The sequence below is a fragment of the Amphibalanus amphitrite genome, unplaced genomic scaffold, assembly GCF_019059575.1.
Source record: "Amphibalanus amphitrite isolate SeventyFive unplaced genomic scaffold, NRLGWU_Aamphi_draft 000531F_arrow, whole genome shotgun sequence".
In the NCBI taxonomy this organism is placed as follows: Eukaryota; Metazoa; Arthropoda; class Thecostraca; order Balanomorpha; family Balanidae; genus Amphibalanus; species Amphibalanus amphitrite.
Genome location: NW_024882025.1, coordinates 102,128 through 120,892, shown reverse-complemented (window position 1 = coordinate 120,892; position 18,765 = coordinate 102,128). Strand labels below are relative to the sequence as shown.

Below are 18,765 nucleotides of genomic sequence, written 5' to 3'. Positions count from 1 at the left end.
AAAAATAGCGCAGGCGACAGCCGTGAAGGACGCGGAGGTCGTTTGTGAAAGTCGACGGCGCTACGGTTAGGTCGGGACCCGAGTATTTTTCACTTACCGTGTGTTTGAGACTCTTGGACTGCTGCACATATTGTATTCCTTTTAAAGATCAAGAGCCTCTGCTTCGTGGATGCTTCCACTGCCGCTTCAGCTTCTGTGAAACTTAAAAGCACATCAAAATGGCCTGTGGTCCTAAGGCTATGATCGGTCCATCAATTTTGAACTCTGATCTCTCTATGCTCTATGATGAGTCAGAAAAGATGATAAATTCAGGCGCAGACTATCTTCATCTAGATGTAATGGATGGTCATTTTGTACCAAACCTGACATTTGGGCATCCTGTTGTGAAATGCTTACGACAGAAGATCCCCAAATCATTTTTTGACATGCATATGATGGTTGAAAATCCAGAAAAGGTTAGTATAAAAGATAAACTGGTATTAGTATATATTAGGTCCGAGTGGACAATTGTGATGCTGTTGATACAAATATGTAACAGCAAAAAATTTAGGTTTTAGGTTAGGTTAGGTAGTAGGTTTGTAGGTTTTAGGTTTGGTAAATATTTACTTCAGGTCCGCAATATTATTTTAACAAGAAAAAATGCACATTCTTACACTATTTGATGTCCTGAATTCAGATATGATGCTTAAATGCATAAAAAATGTGAAATAAGATACTAAAACCCCAGCACATTACACCGCACTGCTGCACAATACACACTGAAGAAAGCACGCTTCCGCGACAAAAACGAAACATACAACGCTGCCATATAAAAGAAAAAGATGATGTGGATATTCATTAGTTTTCGATGTTATGAAAATGACGTCATGATACCAAAGCACAAGAAAAAACGGTGAATAAAAAAGAGAAAATATTTAGCAAAGGTAATAGAGCATGAGAAAATGATCAGAACATAACCAAACCTTACCTAACCTGACCTACTGATGTTTGCCTACTGGGGGAAAAGGAAAAAGTGACTTGCATGAATAGATTGCAAGCAATGGTAAGTCTCGGCCTGAAGCCAGATACACAACCACTTAACCTAAAAATATTTGACTTACCATTGCCTGTAATCTCTCCTAAGGCATTGCCTTCGGCACTGCACCGCTCCGCCACGATTATTTTGACGTCACTTTCCTTACAATTTATTATCATCCGTAATTTCGCTCAACCTTGGTTGGACCATTTGTAGCGGGTGCGCCGCGCAGACGGTCTTTTGACACGTGCAGTTCCGGTCAGAGGTGGGGCCGTTGGTGGTGATGCTGGTGATACTAGTGTACTGGTGCTTTTAAATTGGTTTCTAGAAGGAATAAGTATCAGAAATGAAATCAGGAGGTCTTAGAGTATCGTGTGAATGACTTTTATTTACCCCTCTGTTTTGCGGACCTAAAGTAAATAAATACCATAGGTTTTAGGTTGGTAGGTTTGTAGGTTTTAGGTTGTTAGGTTGTAGGTTTGTAGGTTGAAGGTTGGTAGGTTGTAGGTAAATAGGTAAGGGTAGGTCAGGTTTGATTATGTTTTTCTTTTATTTCCAAGACATATAAGTATCATTTTTGGATTCAGGATGTCAAATAATGTAAGAATATGAAAACTTTATCTTTACAGTCACTCGGACTCAATGTATACTTTTACCGATAAGCTCAGTGCACTAGCACCTATTTGCCTTAGAAGTTAGTGCACTCTGAATGTGTTGTGCTTTCTGTCAACAAGTGGCAATCTTGCAAAGAATGAGGCTGATTTGACTTCATTCTTAGACAAGTTGTATGCTGATATTTTGTCTAAAAAAGGATCAGCATCTGTGTAATTTAGGTACCTGATTCAAATAGCAATGAATGGATAGGCGCTCATTGTGTGTGTCATGTGTTCTGCAGTCACCTAGGTACGTTCTGTTCACCAGTGGGTGGAGGCCATGGCTGATGCTGGTGCAAACCAGTACACCTTCCACATCGAGGCCTCCAAGGATGTTCCAGCCCTCTGCAGGAAGATCAAAGAGGCAGGGATGAAGGTGAACATTTGTGCATGTGTTTTTCAATAGTGACTCAGTCTTATCTGGTAGTAAAGTTAATTTACTGAAAATAATTGCTATGTTCAGTGAATTCAAATTAATTAACAGATGAAATGCAAAAAAAAAATCCATTGTATACTTATGTCTCCCTACAGTCTACACTTTTGTAAAGGGTACCTGCCACAACTCCCTTGATCATGTCATGCTTATTGCTTTAACACTCAGTTTCACCTTATTTCAATCCACTAGGTACCAGGGCAACTACCCACACCCGTCCACCCCGTCCCACCCTGTCCCGCAGGTGGGCATCGGCCTGAAGCCGGGTACCGACGTGAGCGTGGTGCTGCCATATGGCCCGCTGGCCGACATGCTGCTCGTCATGACGGTGGAGCCCGGGTTCGGCGGGCAGAAGTTCATGGCCGACATGATGTCCAAGGTGGAGCGGCTGCGCACCGAGTTCCCGCTGGTCAATATCGAGGTGGACGGCGGCGTCAGTCCGGCCAACATCGACCAGTGCGCCAAGGTGGGTCATGGGGAGGGGCATTGACGACCGACCAGCATCTGAATTCTGAAACTTTATCGATGTGTCGCTATCCGGCATGTTCCCTTGTGCGCTTGAAAACCCTCGACTTTTTACGTCACCTTCCCGTGTCAGCTAACCCAAAGATATCGCAAGGCATCGCATGTCAATATTTTTCGCATGTCGCTTTAGCGTGGTCCGAACGTTGCCGTTCAATGTGTATCTGAAGCTAAAAAGTCGTCACCACGGTGCTTCATCTCTCAAACTAGCCCGCCGCTCTCCAGTGCCCCTCTCGAAGCACCGTCGCTATTATCTGACCCCCGCTCCCTCATGTTCGTTCCAGGCCGGTGCCAATATGATCGTCTCCGGCAGCGCGGTGGTAAAGTCGCCGCAGCCGGCAGAGGTCATCAGTCAGCTCAAACAGGCCGTTCAGAAAGTGTTCCCGGAGTGACGTCATATTACCCAGCGTGACGTCAGCAGGGGTAGTGCAGACGGCGGGCTTCTGTACGGCACTATTCCATTTTCCGCTGGTGGGTAGGCGGCGGCTGAGAGGATCGGGTGGACAGGTATGTTTTGTATCGGTTTTCACGAATAGATACTAGGTCAGTGATGTGAGCACAGGATTGTGCCGGGTAGGGAAGCTGGTGATACCAAAGTGTTCCATGATGGACAAAATATTGCGGTCTGTAAGACAGGAGGAGCTTGTCATTGTTAAGACGTTTTGTCAGTGTCGTGTCGAAAAAAGAGTATTAAACATTATTTTTAGTCAGTTTTATGCTGGCTTGTGTTCTAAACGGTGTATTTGCTTTTGGAGAAACATTCCAAGCGTGTTGCATGACGAATTATGATGGTGATACTCAGAGCTCCGGTTACATCCACATCAAATACTATTTGTATCAGTTTATATTTCATGTTATTGGCAAACGTGACTCAATATACACTTATTGCTGATGACTTCACCGGCGAATTGGATGAGCATAATGGAATGCGATGGAAAAAGTACACCACCTTAGTACCTTGCAACGCGCTGTCAGAGAAAACAGCTCTCCATTCCACACACATTTCGTACCACGCACCTTCCAGCCTGACGTCGCACAGTCAGTCCCAGGCGGGTCGGCGGTACTGTGACGTCACGAACCCGCCTCCACCGCCCGCTCACCACGAACTGAAGCTGCCAAAATCGTACGACGCCTCCTTCCGCTTCTTGTTCGGCTGCGGCGGCGGCTCGTCGGCCTTCCTGTAGGCGAGGAGGGAGAGATTCACTGTTGGGCTGGAGCCGAGAGTCCCAGACAGAGCAGCGCATGGGCGATGGACTTACGAACATTTGGCATCGTCAGTGTGAGAGAGGGAGCTGGCTAGAATAGGCTGACCGCCGGCACCACAATGAAGGGATGTGCAAATCGGATGGTTCAATTGCCACCATTTGACCCCGTTGTAGGCTGCCGTCCCATGCCACCGAGCGGGGGCCGGGGTGAATTGGTACGCCGGGCTGGCGAGAATGATGACCACTTTAGGCGATAGAGTGGTGTCTTCCCGCAATATCATGCCCAGAGTACAGAAACTAGGTACGCAAAGACCTAATGGTCATGAAAGACACACATTTTTGTACAAGCCTCCCCATAGGTCTCCGATCGTCTGCCGATGTCCGTCGTTAGCTCACGTTTTGGACGCGGCGGCGGCGGCGGTGGCTCCGGGTGCGATGTACTTCCCGACCCCCTCCCTCAGAGGTTTGAGCGGTCCGCGCACGGCGTTACCGCTCCGGGCGGAGGTGGAGGTGACTTTGGAGCCCGACTCTGCCTGCAGCCGCTCGGCCTCCTCCGTCCTCAGCCGGGCCAGCTGTGGGCCGACGGGGAGAGATGCGGGTCAGAATAGCACGGACAAGGACAGACAGATACCTACTCCAACAGACTCGTACTGCCCGGGCTAATACATGTAGGCACTGGTCAAAAAGATACAAGCTAGCATATACTCTAACCAGTATAACGCCTTTTGGGGCGACTAACGGGGCGAGCGACAGGCGGGCCTTGCACGTGCGAAATTTCGAGGGGGTACCTCCAACTGACTTGTGCACGGCACCTTACTAACCGGTCTCTAGCGATGTGCCAAATTTGAGCACAATCGGCCCAGCCGTTCTCGAGATCTGGAAGCGGCACCCTGCACGTGCGCACGTGCAAAATGGGTCCCAACTGACTTGTGCACAGCACCCTACTAACTGGTCCCTATTCCTAACCGTGTACCAAATTTGAGCGCCATCGGTCCAGCCGATCTCGAGATCTAGAAACGACCCCTGCACGTGCGCACGTGCAGCAGCACCCCAACTCTGGCACATGGATATGCAGTGCCTAGAGGGTGCCTACCTACATGCCAACTTTCAGCGCAATCGGCCAAGTAGTTACCGAAATATTGCAACAATTGCAAAACTGACACCTCTTCGTTTTGCACGTGGCACGTGCATAAGGGGTCACCTACATGCATCGGGAATAGTCCAATACTTGGTAGAAGGAATGAAGCTACCCTATAAAAATTACCGCGTGTAAATCGGTCAAGTGGTTGCTGAGATATAAGCCTGGCAAAAGCGTCCGCACGGCCGGCCGGCCGCTCATACTCAGAAATTTCCGTTAATCTAAGGAAAGACTCCGCTCGCTTCGCTCGCTCCGTAATCATCTCGAATATACAGATGAACAACATCGCTCACTTATATACATTCGCAGTCATGGCTCATTGTGACTGAATAACACGGAACTCGTAAGTAAAGTTACTAGCAACGCCACACCTCCCTCCAAACGGTCGGGCGACGACAGCCTCTGGTACGCTACAGCAAGCTGGTGCCAGAATAGCCGTTCAGTCTACCAGGCTAACTCCCAGCCTGGATACTGGTCGACTATTCGCATTTCCCACGGATACCTAACCGGCAAGGTCACGGCGATCCCGTTCTCAGCTCAAATAATCTTACAAGCTGTTACAAGTTACCTCCCACAACACACTACACTGACATCTTCGCCTGTCCCCTTCCAACAAACATATATCTAAAATATAAATGATCTGACTATCCAATACTTCCCTCGCCTGTAACTTCCCTCCCCCAGCTCCCTCTTCGTACCTCTTGATCGGCCTCGGCGAACGGGTCAACAAATACGTGCGCCGCCGTGATGACTATGTCCTCGATGGGCCTGTCCTTGTTGTCCACCTCCACCTTCTCTATGGTGGAGAGCGTGTCCAGCCCTCCAACCAGGCCGCCGAACACCGTGTGCTTGTTGTCCAGGTGCTTACACGAACGGTACGTGATGAAACTGGGGGAGGGGGGGGGGGGCGACGGGTCAACGGGCGGCCGGAGGGGTCCGTAGCTTTGATAAAACACCAGCTCTTTTTTTTGGGGGGGGGGGTGAATTACTCACGCTAATCAGTGACCTGTGACCACCAAGCAAGTGAACTTTTCGGACAGTAACGTCATTGACAAAAAAAAAAACGTGAACCAGCTTCTAACGCAAATAAACAGGCGAATATGTGTGCAGTATAAATTGGCGGTCTCCTGAGATTCAAAAGACTGACTGGTTCCAGCTCTAAGCCTGCTAGTCTGCTGGGCTGGCCGGCAGATGCTCGTCAGTGCACGTATACTCACAACTGCGATTTGTTGGTGTTTGGCCCCGAGTTGGCCATAGAGAGCACTCCGCGACCGTTGTGGCCCAAATTAGGCCGAAACTCGTCGGCGAAAGGCTCTCCCCAGATACTCTGACCGCCCTCACCGGTTCCCTGGGGGTCGCCTCCTTGAATCTGCGGGGTAAGCAGGGAGTAAAGGCTCTCCACGGATACTCAGATACTTGATAAGGAAAACATTTCGAAGGAGCGCTTTAATTACTCTATTTACACGTTACATTGAGAAAAAAAAAACAGGACAATTCACCAGCAACCGCTATTCTGGTGTGCGCGTTACACATCGTCGCACCACAATCATACATCATACCACAGTCTTACCAACCAGAGATAATCCCGCCATCCCCCCCCCCCCTTCAAACTCACCATGAAGTTTCTGATGGACCTGTGGAACTTGGTGCCGTTGTAGTACCCGCTGGCGCAGTGTTTGATAAAGTTCTCGCAGGCGCGCGGCGTCTGGTCACAGTGCAACTCCAGGTTCAGAGGGCCGACATTGGTCACCAGACGAACATACCCTGGCGAAAAGGTCAGATCACAGTACAATACAGATAGGCTAAAAGATCAATGCTATGGGGCCATGACCCTCTGCTGGTGGTCAACAATATTTATAAATTGTGCCGAAATCGCATTTATTGAACGTATGTTTAAACGATAGCCCAGTCTTGGCAGCTTTCTACCCCATGCACGTCAAAACCCTGCAGGTATAGGTTCCCAGACAAATGACGTGTTAAAGGAGTATTATACATGTCCAGTGACAGCCATGAGCTGCCTCACCCGGCCCCACGGACCTTTCTTTTTGACGTGTTTGTATCGGACCGTGTCGTCATCGACGACGGCCGCCTCGTGCTCCAGCACGGGCTCCATGACGGTCGAAGTGAACCCGGCCGCCACCACACCCGTGGAAAAGTGCGCCTGCCGACCACACGGAGAACGTCAGTGGTCCCACGCAGTACACATTCAGACGTGGTATCAGCGGTACAGTGTCAGTGGTTCGAGCGGTATAGCAGAGGGCACCACTGTGCCGTGAGCGGGCAAGATTACTTTCAGGGAAAACAGCAAGTAACATGCGCCACTGATGCTGAGGAATGGATAGATGGGGGGGGGGGGGCACATCAAAGAACTACCAAGCACACATCAATTAAAGTTGAATATACAATACATAAGGTAATCCGTGATACTTAACGCCAAGCTACCTACTAACGCATTCTCCAGCCAGATCCTTACCCAAAACTCACCGCGTTGAACTTGTCGGCCTTCTTCTGCTCCTTGACCTCCTTCTGCGCGGGTTTGTACTCGCGATCGAGCTCCTCCAGCACATCCTTGGTCACCGAGTTGACCTTCTTCAGGCGCGCCTGAGGGTCCAGTCGACTGCGCTCCGCCTCTGCGGGTCGGAACAGGGGCCGGTTACGGCAAATGAGAGAGAAGGTGCAGCTCGGCAGGGATGTATCATAGGGACTCAGGGAGCGGCGGATTTGACTTATGTTTATCACAAGGAGGGAGACTGAGCTATACCACAATTAGCTGGATTATACCATGGGGAGGTGGCAGTAGCAGAAACGCGACCAAATTGTAGAATTACACCGTCCAAAACACATAAGCCAGCTAATTCGCGCCACGCGGCATAGCTCCCGCGAATATCCTCACCTTCGTCGGTGACCTTGATGTTGTTTTTGATGTGGTAGAAGGCGGACAGGTTGAACTTCTGCAGGTTCTTGGGGTCCTGTATGGTGATGATGTCCTTCCTGGTGAAGGGCTCGTCTGTGACCAGCTCCTTCCAGTTCTGGGGCTTGATGTTCAGCTCCTCCACCGCCTGCCGAGTCAGATAGAGACACAGTCAGTCGGGCATTGCTGAGATCAACGGGCACCAACAGAAATTAGGAGCAAGCGCAATGGTGCATCATTTTAGTAGCACTACACGAAAAACGGTACCGTTTGGATCATTTGACTGTACCATTGTACTGCTTCCGAAAATCACTAAATATGGGCAATAACTGTGAGCTCCTTCCCTGAACTATATTATGTATGAATATTGAATACTCTTTCTATAGTCCTCAAAATTTATGTGCGTAAGGTTAGAATAGAAACCTTTTTAGTTTATCTTTTTTCCAATAGCAAAACGTCAAATAGCGCCTTTGAGACGGCAATCCATACTACAATACGTCAATCATTGCACCAGGTGGCGTCAGCAGCCGCGTCACACTAGAGACCTCTACATGTCGCTATGCCGAAACTGAGCTTACATACCCTACCGTGCAGACCCCACCGAGCCTCCCGCAAACACGTACAATTTCAGCACAGAGAACGCGTCCTAAGCAGCCCCGGCCCCGCCGGCTTGCCCCGCGCTGCCCTCACCTCGTAGGACATGACGTTGCCGGTGGTCTTGATGGCCACGATGTGGGAGTTCTCCGTGAACACCTTGAACAGCACCGGGCAGTGGTACTTTCCATCACTGTTCTTGAAGAAATTCAACTTGATGAGCGCCTTGGCTTCCAGCGGCTGAGAGCGCAAGGATGAATAATTCAGAAGTTATTGTGGAAACCTCAATGACTTTCAGATTATTCGACAATGTGGGTCTGATAATACAAACAGTTGTGACACTGAAAGCCACCAACCTATCTCCATCAGCCAGACCTACGTGTCAGATTCACATTCATACACATTTCACATCGATTAGCCCACGCGTAGCCATATCACAGCACTCAGTGTAGTGTCCGCGACCCCTCCGATACCTAACTACCAGACTTTACAGGACAGCACCTACCTTTCCCGTGATGGGATCGATCTTGTATTTCCGCACGAACGGCACGACGTGCAGCAGGTCGAACACGTGCCCGTCGGCGGTGCAGAGCGGGTTCTCGAAGGGCTGCAGCGACAGCGCGCAGTGGGTGAACGGCAGCCGGCGGAACTCGCGGTCCTCGGGCCGCGTCGGACGGTGGCCGCCATACTGCGTGGCCCACTCGGTGGCTGTCAGGTACCTGGAGTGGACGAAATTGCAGACTGTGAGCGGTGTGATCAATGACAGGCTGAAAAACTGGGCAATCTCGCCTGCGTTCGGACGTGACGTTTTTCGCGTAGATGACGAAACGGCCGTTCAAGCAAGCCCGGTTCGCGGAATCCCGCGGGATTCCTCGCATTTTGCGATGGCCAATGGGCTGTTTTCGTGAGGAATTCCTCAGCGTGGAAACTCCACGCGAAAACCGGCACGCCCGACTAATGGCTCAACAACATCTCATTAGAGTAACTGTGGAGGCATTCATTCACTGCATGTGGTGAGAAGAAGATTTAGCGTGGTGTGGTGCAGAATTTAGCATTCTGCATGAGCAGCAGGGTGCCTATCATGCAGAACGCACCAGATGTATTGTGATCAGTGGTCCAAGGAAATAATTGGCCTCCTTTTGATATTTTACATTAAGAATGTGTAAATATCTCAGTTTTGTGGTTAAATTTAAGGTCTTTTTCAGGCTGGCTGGTGCTCATTTCAGGACCTCTGACCTGCCAGGGTTTGTCACCCTAACTGGAGTGTTTTTTTAACTGTGTTGCCATGCTTTGCACTCTGAATGATGTGATGGCATTCATAAGTAACTAGATACATCCCTTGCGCATAACTGCGGAAGAGCCATAACATTTACATTGAAAGTGTGATCGCTCCTCTCACCTCTGCATATATACTTTGCTGGATGGTAGGAATTTGAAATGTCATTATCAACCGACTGATGAATAAATGTAGTTTTCATCAATGACTTGATAAATGATTTATCAATTACAACACTTACCAAAACTAGTTTTTGCTCAGCCTAGCATGGCATGCAGCAGGGGTGGAGATCTGTCAAAATGTCAGGGGGGGGGGGGGTTCCAGGCAGGGCAGATAGAGGCAGGCTGGATGCAGTATCATTGACTTACATAGCAGTAATTCGTTTTCAGGGGGGTCCTGACCCCCCGACCCCCTCGAGATCTCCACCTCTGGCATGCAGAATGCAGCTATCAAACAGGATGATATCATGAGCAATAGAACTATAGAACATGATGTGTAAACTATCATGCGATTAAGAAAACAAAGATGAGAAGCATTATTTGTAAGGAAACCTGCGCTTGAGCCAAAATTACACGAACTACTCCGATTCAAATCAATTTAAATTCCATCCTTACAATTTATCCTTCTGATGTTGCTTTTTACCCATTTCTTCTTGGCCTTTTTGATAGCTTGCTTCGTGAGTATGTTGAGAGGCGTCTTAGCGATATATTTACAACCTTATTGTCACAGAATCCACCTAATATTGATCAATCACAAAACACAAACAAAACAGCACACGTAGGACGCCGGTGAAAGCAGGGCGCCGCAGGGCATTTTAGTCACGTGATATTTGGAACTGCTCCCCCTCCGTGGGCCTTCTCGGCCTTCTACATTCCGAGAGTCACGTGTAAATTTCACGAACCTTGATCAAATCGCCCCAGGCGCCCTGTTTTCACCGTCGTCCCACACGTACACACACGGCTCGATCAAGTGTTCAAGGTTTACAAATATTTTGCATCTCTCTTCCACTGCTGTTGGTCTTCATACGTCATCAATTGATGATAAGCTGACCAATCACAGCTAACGTTTTGTGTATTCCGGTGCAGCATACTTTCAGGCGTTTGTCACTGCTGCCATCTATGAGCGAATTTATAAACATAAGTCGCAAACGCTCTTTACGCAACTTACCGGCATTATCATTAAAACGAAAAAGTGCACTTAAACACGAAGTCAGGTATGGTTTCAGCATTCTTAGAGACATTGCTAAAAACTCTTATAGTAACCTCACTTGATATGGTGACCTGACCTATTACAGGTCACTCAGGGCCTAGGCTGCCGCCTGCCGACCACCGCGCCGCGCCCCGGACGGTGCAGTGGTGCGATGGTCCGATTGTGAGTTACAATCGAACCACCGCCTCCATGTGTTATACTATGCATCCATAGGCGGTGGAACGGGGAGGGCACCGGGGCACCATGCCCCCTCTGATTTTGGCATTTTAACCTTCCAGGCGGGGGGGGGGGGCATTTTTTTGCCCCCCTTTAGTTTTTTCAATATATCTCGAGAACCGCTGCGCCGATCGTCACCATACTTTCAGTACCCTCCCGGGAGCAGCTAGCGCACATGGTGACCAAATATTTTTCCAAAGGCTATGATAGGTTGGCCGCTAATGACGTCAGAGTGACGTCATTTTTGCCATTTTCGACCCAAAAAAAGGTTTCGCGGGAAGAGCTGTCACGCCTACAGCTTTAGAGATACAGAAAAATGTTTCAAAAATAAAAGGTGTGGAATCAAAAGGGCTACAAAACTGCTATTTCGGTTTTTCGAATTTTTTGGATTTTGACCCCAAAAAATCCAATTGTTTTTTTAATTTCGAAAAAACCGGAATATATCTGATAGTCCTTGCCGCCTTCTATCTACATACCAAATTTGAGATCGATACCTCTTTTTTTGGCCAAGTTATAGCGAAAAAACTGTTCAAAATTGATGACGTCAAATTTTCAAATTCAATTTTTAGCAATTCTAGACCTCGTAGCGCAAAACAAAGACCACCATTAGACTCCCCGTGACGAGCTGCATCGAATCGATGCCCATTTTATGCAAAAATATCAACTTTGAAATTTGACCTTTTTTGACCTGACCTTGACCTGACCTCCACCAGAATGTGACCTTAACCGTACCTGATGGTCTTATAACCGACACCATTGAGTTGGAAATGAAAAACTGGCCATAAAACATGCATCGCATAACCTTAGTAAAGTTGGGCTCATGTGGTGACCCTTGGTGACCTTTGGTGACCTGACCTGTGACCTGACCTGGTATGACCGGTGACCTCTAATAGCAACATATGTACTAGACAACTGACGCCTTATCGCTGATTTTCGACGAAATGCGTTTTACTCGGTGTTATAGCGCTTTCCCTAGAAGCCCCGTGAACGGTGAAACATTTTATCTTTGACCTGACCTGTGACGTCATCGGTGACCCCGAGGTCAATGACATTTGGTTTCCCTCAACAAATTTGACAGGGCTATCGAACGCCGTTTGAATTTTCCGGATCCATCCAGTAGTTTCGGAGATACGGGGGGGGGGGGCAAAAAAAATGTCCCCCCCCCCACCGCGCGGAAGGTGGCTGGTAGGCCCATCGCCTGCCGGGTTAACATTAGCCCTATGGGCGTTGCATGGAAAGAATAGCCCTCGCCGGACCTATTGGTTTTCTACATACGCGCCGGCCGAGGGGGGGGGGGCGGTTTCGACCCCCCCCCCCTCGCCGTTTCGCCCCTGGTGGAGCTAGCGCGTCGCGGAAAAAACGAGCGTGTGCGCCGTTACGAGACGCAGAGATTGGTACCCGATTTTAAGGTCCTAGGTCAACCGGTGACCTCTGAGGTCAGGTCAAGTGCCCCAAGGTACGGTTCAGTTTTTGGTGAATAACTTCGCAAAAAACGGCCGCAGAGCGCCGATTTTGGCAGCATCGTGTTCGCCTCGTTCAGGCGCGTCGAATGGTATACTTTTGGTCCGGGTCAGGTCAACTTGGGGTGTTGACCTCAGGTCAAGGTCAGGTCAGCACCCCCAGGTCACGAAGTTGGTCGAAAGAGGTCATGTTGCATATCATTCGATTCGGCAGGCCTTCCTGAGTCCATTGGTGGCTTTCCCGACTCGCTAGCTCAATTTGATGAAGAGTTATTGACGAAAAACTAATATGACCTTGATGACGTCATAAATGACGTCACGCAAGGTCAACATTGCAAAAGTTACGCATCTAACCTTGCAAGGAGTGCATCAAATCACGATTCTGTGTGCTTGAGATAGTTGGAGATCGTTCCCAGCGCCAGAATAGCAGTTTTCATTTTTCCCCATTGACTTATAATGGTGAGGTCACGAAAATGACCTGACCTCATATGACCTTTAGGAAAAATCCGAGATATACAAGTTGTGGGACTCATAATGGATACTAGATCCTGCAAGTTTCATTTCCCTGTGACATCTCCTCTGGCAGTGAGGGCGTTGCGAAGTTGCGACATCTGAAGACCGTGCAGAGGTTCACTTATGACGTCATAGGTCAGTGACCTGACCTGACCTAAAAACGCGGTTGGTGTCAAAAGATCCGGCTTGGATCAAAGGTCAGGTATGCCAAGTTTCGGCTCTCTATCGCCAGCGTGTTCGGAGCTATCGCTAAAAAAACCCTATGGGGGGCGGCACCCGCCCCCCCCCCCTCGGCCGGCGAGGGATAGGACAGAAAGTCGGCAGTGCCCCCCCCCCCCCGCAGAAGGTGTTCCGCCGCTACTGTATGCATCACATGGAGGCGGTGGCGTGGTGCGGCCGAAAGGGGGCGGGGGCAGTCGGTGTTCACTGAGGCTGTCCAGTGGCGGATCCAGAGGGGGTTATGGGGGGCCATGCCCCCCCCCCCCTTGGGCCTCCGGGGGGGGGCACCATCATGGAGTTTTTTATTCATCACGGAGGTCACCGACGGGAGCTTCAACCCAGAGGTCTCCTAAGGGGGCACCATCCAGAAGATCTATCGGAATAGGGTACCGTTTTTGGGGTCTCCTGGAGACCCATTTCTGTCCCTTGCATCGGGTGGGGCTATTTCCATCCCGAGGTCCGCGGGGGCACCATCTCAAGTTCTCCGGGGGCACTATCCCGAGTTCTCCGTGGGCACCATCCCAAGGTCGGAGAGGGCACCATCTCGAGGGTCCGGGGGCACCATCCCGGGGTCTCCGGTGGCACCATCGCGAGGTCTGGGGGCACCATTCCGAGGTCTGTGGGCAGAGGGGCACCATCACGAAGTCTCCGGGGGCACCATTCCAAGTTTCCAGGAGCACCATTCCGAAATCCGAAGTCTGAAGGAGCACTCTACCCGGGCCTGAGGGGGCACCATCCCGGAACGTAAGTGGCCGAAATCCGTGTATGTTTTTTTTTGGGGGGGGGGGGGCACCAAATGCCAGGGGGCACCACAATGCCGTATGCCCCCCCCCCCCCCCCCTCCTTGACGAAATCCTGGATCCGCCACTGAGGCTGTCTAGCTGCACACACACACACCCTCCCCCACCTCTCCCACCCGACAGTATGTATGTAAGCGCTATTTGAAAGGTACGTCATACGTCATCGTGGGGAAGGATGCTATTTGGCTCGTACCCAATTATCTAAAAAAGTAATAATAGGTAATAGACATGGAAGAGGCAAAAGATATAGCTCGCTATGAGGTCTTTCAGAATTTCGCCCTGCGTGGCATTTTTTAGAGTGTCGGTCAATATTATCTGACCGGGAGAAATCCTGCTGAATGTTATTAGTCGGTTGGCAGTGTTAAGGCAAGTCGATGCAAGGTAATGTTTAGTCCGCTGAATGTGTCTCTCAAAAGTCATTGTTCAAACTTTCTGGTGAATGTGTCTCTCACATTCCCTGACCTCACCTAGCATGACCTCAAAGGCATTGTGGTGTTACAGGCACGCAAATCTGGCGTCTACAGTACATATGTACGGCTCTAGCGAGATTAAGCGGTAGGTTTTGCACTTTTACATTTCCGGTTATATCTCAGAAACTAATCGATCTACGATGAAGCCATTTTACACGATCATGGCCGGCTTGAGAACCAACAAGTCGATCGCATCTTCAACACTTAAAACCTTAACCCGCGCCGGGGTCTGTTTATAACGCGACCTGGTGGGGGGGGGGGCTATTTTTTGCCCCCCTCGTATCTCCGAAACTACTGGACGGATCCGCGAAATTCAAACGGCGTTCGAAAGGCCTGTCAAATTTGTCGAAGGAAACCAAATTTCATTGACCTCGGGGTCACCGATGACGTCACAGGTCAGGTCAAAGATGAAATGTTTCACCGTTCACGGGTCATCTAGGGAATGCGCTATAACACCGAACACTGACAACCAAAACGATTCTCTATTCCCTTTGATCATGGTGTGTCATGCTCCTATAACTCTGCCGTTCTCCTGGCGGAATGCCCTTAAGATACTCAAATGATACCTCAAATGATTCCTTTTAAGCATATCATGGGTTTTGGTCTAAAACAACACCCTGATCATTTTCTTCGAACATACCCAAACTATACCCTCATTCTCTAAATACCTCCCTTGAATTCTTCTAATATACCCTAGTGTACAGTCTCTGCCGCTATTGTCAGATACCGTACCTGTGCCGCTCGGCGCCTCCGGCGGTGACCGGTCGGCGGGCCGGGACTGGCCGGCCGGGCGGGCGGGGAGGACGGGCAGTCGCTCCCTAGACGTGTTGCTGACCACTAATACAGCACCGAACGCGGTGCCGTCTTCGCTGAGTGCGTGTGGGCGGTGCGACGACATAACAGGCAGCTATAAGCTTGTTTTGACGCGCGGTATGGGCAGCTATAACCAGTCGCGGCGCAAGTGCGTTTGAGCCAGGTGATTCGCAACCGCCACCCAATCAGCATACTGCAATCCAGTGCCGGCAGTGATGTACATGACACGTGATCAGACAGCTGGGCCGAAAGCGCGCCAATTTTCAAAGGGTTTGAGCGCGCCAGTTGAGTTTGAGCGTGCAGTGGAGAAAGACGGTTGTGCTCAGCGCGGGTGATAGCGGGTGTGTAGTGTGTGCATTGATCATTCGAGCAAAGGACGTCGTGGAGGACATCGAAAGCACAGCTGTGGAACCCAGAAAAGACGAAACCTGCACGACAACGACTTTTCGGCGTGCCGGAAACCGGAAAATTCACCCAAGAGACCCTTGGTGGGCGTGTTTGCCCGCATCCGGTGTAGATCTGTATGACTATTTTACGGTCAGCGCCCGGACCCGAGCAGTGCGCAGTATCTGGTCCTATTATCCCTTTTACAGGGTCCAGCATATAAGTTTTGTCTTGTAAAAATGTGTCGTGTAAGCTGCTAGGTGAAAGTCAGCAATTGTTACAGGATATGCAATGCTCTAATGACATCTCTTTGGTAATGAACAGTTATTTAACATACACGCCATTTTTGCGTTGCTGAAACCACCGTTGATTTTCGTGTTTTATAACCGAACTATAAAGATATTAAATATCCATTCATGATGATCTCATATTTACTTATCCAAAGTTGCGTCTTATCGGAAGAGAAACGGTGAAGCTATGTCCATGCTGTTGTCACCAATGTAAAACATGAATAATAAAAGACCAAATGTCTGTGAGTTTTGGATGTGTTACGATATATAAAGGGAGATCGGACGAGGGAGCTGAGAGTAATGAGACAGTTTCTGAGCAAGTTCTACGACGAATATACCTAGGGCACTATTATTTTCCCTTCTGGGTTTATGTGGGGTTTAATGCAAGAATACATTGAGATCAGTGATGGAAATCACAGCATAATACGGGAGTGTTTGGTGGTATAATGCGAGTATAGTTTGCGAAATATTCCCCTTATACGCTTAGAAGGAATACTAGAGGTTTCGATGTAAGGGTATTTTGGTAGGTTAAAAGGAGTGTACTGTGGGTATCGCAGGGAATAGAACAGGAATCATATTCCTTTCCTACTCGGTACTTACTAGGGTATATTAGAAGAATTCAAGGGAGCTATTTAAAGAACAAGGGTATAGTTTGGGTATATTCGAAGAAATGATCAGGGTGTTGTTTTAGACCAAAACCCCTAATATACTTAAAAGGAATCAAAAAGGTTTCAGTGTAGGGTATATTAGAAGAATTTCAGAGCGATATTCAAAGAAAGTGTATTTGGGGTATATTCGGAGAATTGATCAGGGTGTTGTTTTAGACCAATTCCCCTAATATGCTTAAAAGGAATCAAAAAAGCTCTCAGTGAAGAAAACGCATTTTGTCGAGAATCAGCGATAGGGCGTCAGTTGCCTAGTACATATGTTGCTATAAGAGGTCACTGACATCACCAGGTCAGGTCACAGGTCAGGTCACCAAGGGTCACAGGTCAGGTCACATGAACCAAACTTTAGGTACTAAGGTTGTGCGATGCAGGTTTTATGGCCAATTTTTCATTTCCAACTCAATGGTGTTGGTTATAAGACTATCAGGTACGGCTTAGGTCACTTTCTGGTGAAGGTCAGGTCAAGGTCAGGTCAAAAAAGGTCAAATTTTAAAGTTGATAGTTTTGCATAAAATGGGTATTGATTCGATGCAGCTCGTCACGGGAAGTCTAATGGTGGTCTTTGTTTTGCGCTACGGGGTCTAGAATTGCAAAAAATTGAGTTTGAAAAATTGACGTCATCAATTTTGAACCGTTTTTTTCGCTATAACTTCGCCAAAAAAAGAGGTATCAATCTCAAATTTGGTATGTGGATAGAAGGCGGTAAGGGCTATCACATATATTCCGTTTTTTGCGAAATTCAAAAAACTTTTTGGATTTTTCGGCTATTATATTCAAAAAATCTATGTTTTGATTTTTGGGGTTCAAAATCCAAAAATTTCAAAAATCCGAGATAGCAGTTTTGTAGCCCTGTTAATTCTACAGCTTTTATATCTGAATCGTTTTTCTGTATTTGCAAAGCTATAGGCCTGACAGCTCTTCCCGCGAAACCCTTTTTTGGGTCGAAAACGGCAGAACATGACGTCACTCTGACGTCATTTCCGGCCAACCTATCATAGCCTTTGGAAAAATTTTTGGTCACAATGTGTAAAATTGATGTCCGGGAGGGTACTGAAAGTTTGGTGACGATCGGCGCAGCGGTTCTGGAGATATATCGAAAAGTCTGGAGGGGGGGCAAAAAATAGCCCCCCCCCCACCAGGGCGCGGGTTAAGACGACGAAAATATAGGCTGAAGTACACTAAATTTTATAGGTGCAAAACCTACCGCTAAAACCCGCGAAACCTGTACATGCGAGTGAAGCGGCACAGCTGAACAGGTGAAGCAATATTTCAGCACGGCGTTTCGAGAGTGCAGATATTTGGCACTCGTGGCCAGTCCACCACCTCTGACTTCTACCTCGTCACTGCCCGCCCATCCCCTCCTCTCAGGTCCGTCAAACCTTGCACTATTTCTGCACTCAGCAGTAGCACCCTCTGCAATCCGCTTGCGGGCTGCCCGACGATTCGTTTGTTTAGGCGGTTTCCACGATCAGGAGGCTTGCGTGGAAAAGTGCTATCAAAGCAAATACACTTATCATAGCTATCAGTTTTAAAATTAGTGACGCAGATGCATGAAAATAGCGTTACAGCTAACTTTTCCTAATACCACCGCAGGCAATTAATGCTGAATGAAGACTTCTACTCGAGAGCCAGAACAACCAAACGACTGATTTATCCCGAACTCTTGTTATGGACGGTTTTATGAAGTGGAAGCCCGGCACAGAAATGGTCGGACGAGCGAGTTCTATTGACACGCGTGGAGTTTGCATTAGTCTGCTCTGCGATCATCGCGCATTTCGATCGGACCCTCTCACCTGTACCCATCACCCTGTAAGATACCCGCTAACCTGGTCCCTCTCTGTGGTGTGGGCGTTAGGGCGAGGTCACACCATCACAGCCCCTCCCCCTCCCCCTCTGCCAGGGGGAGGTGGAGCAGACTGCCAGGCGCCGCGCCGACACCGCCTGACCTCGGAGTGGCTGCAGGCCGCAGGGAGCAT

General features: G+C 48.9%; 2 protein-coding genes across 4 annotated transcripts; one reads left to right on the top strand and one right to left on the bottom strand.

Moving 5' to 3' along the window:
• Nucleotides 1–11: 11 nt before the first annotated feature.
• On the top strand, nucleotides 12–3,523 carry LOC122393348 (ribulose-phosphate 3-epimerase-like). 3 transcript variants are annotated; one of them, XM_043389288.1, is made up of 4 exons: nucleotides 12–455; nucleotides 1,937–2,044; nucleotides 2,346–2,567; nucleotides 2,908–3,523. In XM_043389288.1, the coding sequence occupies exons 1-4, from the start codon at nucleotides 219–221 to the stop codon at nucleotides 3,013–3,015; spliced, it is 675 nt and encodes a 224-aa protein (XP_043245223.1). In that variant the 5' UTR covers nucleotides 12–218; the 3' UTR covers nucleotides 3,016–3,523. The 3 variants fall into 3 exon arrangements, with proteins under 3 accessions (XP_043245223.1, XP_043245225.1, XP_043245224.1); XM_043389290.1 differs by having other exon boundaries at nucleotides 41–70; XM_043389289.1 differs by having other exon boundaries at nucleotides 49–195.
• Nucleotides 3,453–10,696, bottom strand: LOC122393346 (RING-type E3 ubiquitin-protein ligase PPIL2-like). The gene is made up of 11 exons (XM_043389286.1): nucleotides 10,362–10,696; nucleotides 8,977–9,190; nucleotides 8,568–8,711; nucleotides 7,860–8,025; nucleotides 7,451–7,596; nucleotides 7,004–7,127; nucleotides 6,582–6,730; nucleotides 6,184–6,335; nucleotides 5,665–5,854; nucleotides 4,225–4,400; nucleotides 3,453–3,801 (listed from the first exon to the last, which is right to left on the bottom strand). The coding sequence occupies exons 1-11, from the start codon at nucleotides 10,391–10,393 to the stop codon at nucleotides 3,720–3,722; spliced, it is 1,575 nt and encodes a 524-aa protein (XP_043245221.1). The 5' UTR covers nucleotides 10,394–10,696; the 3' UTR covers nucleotides 3,453–3,719.
• Nucleotides 10,697–18,765: the final 8,069 nt, after the last annotated feature.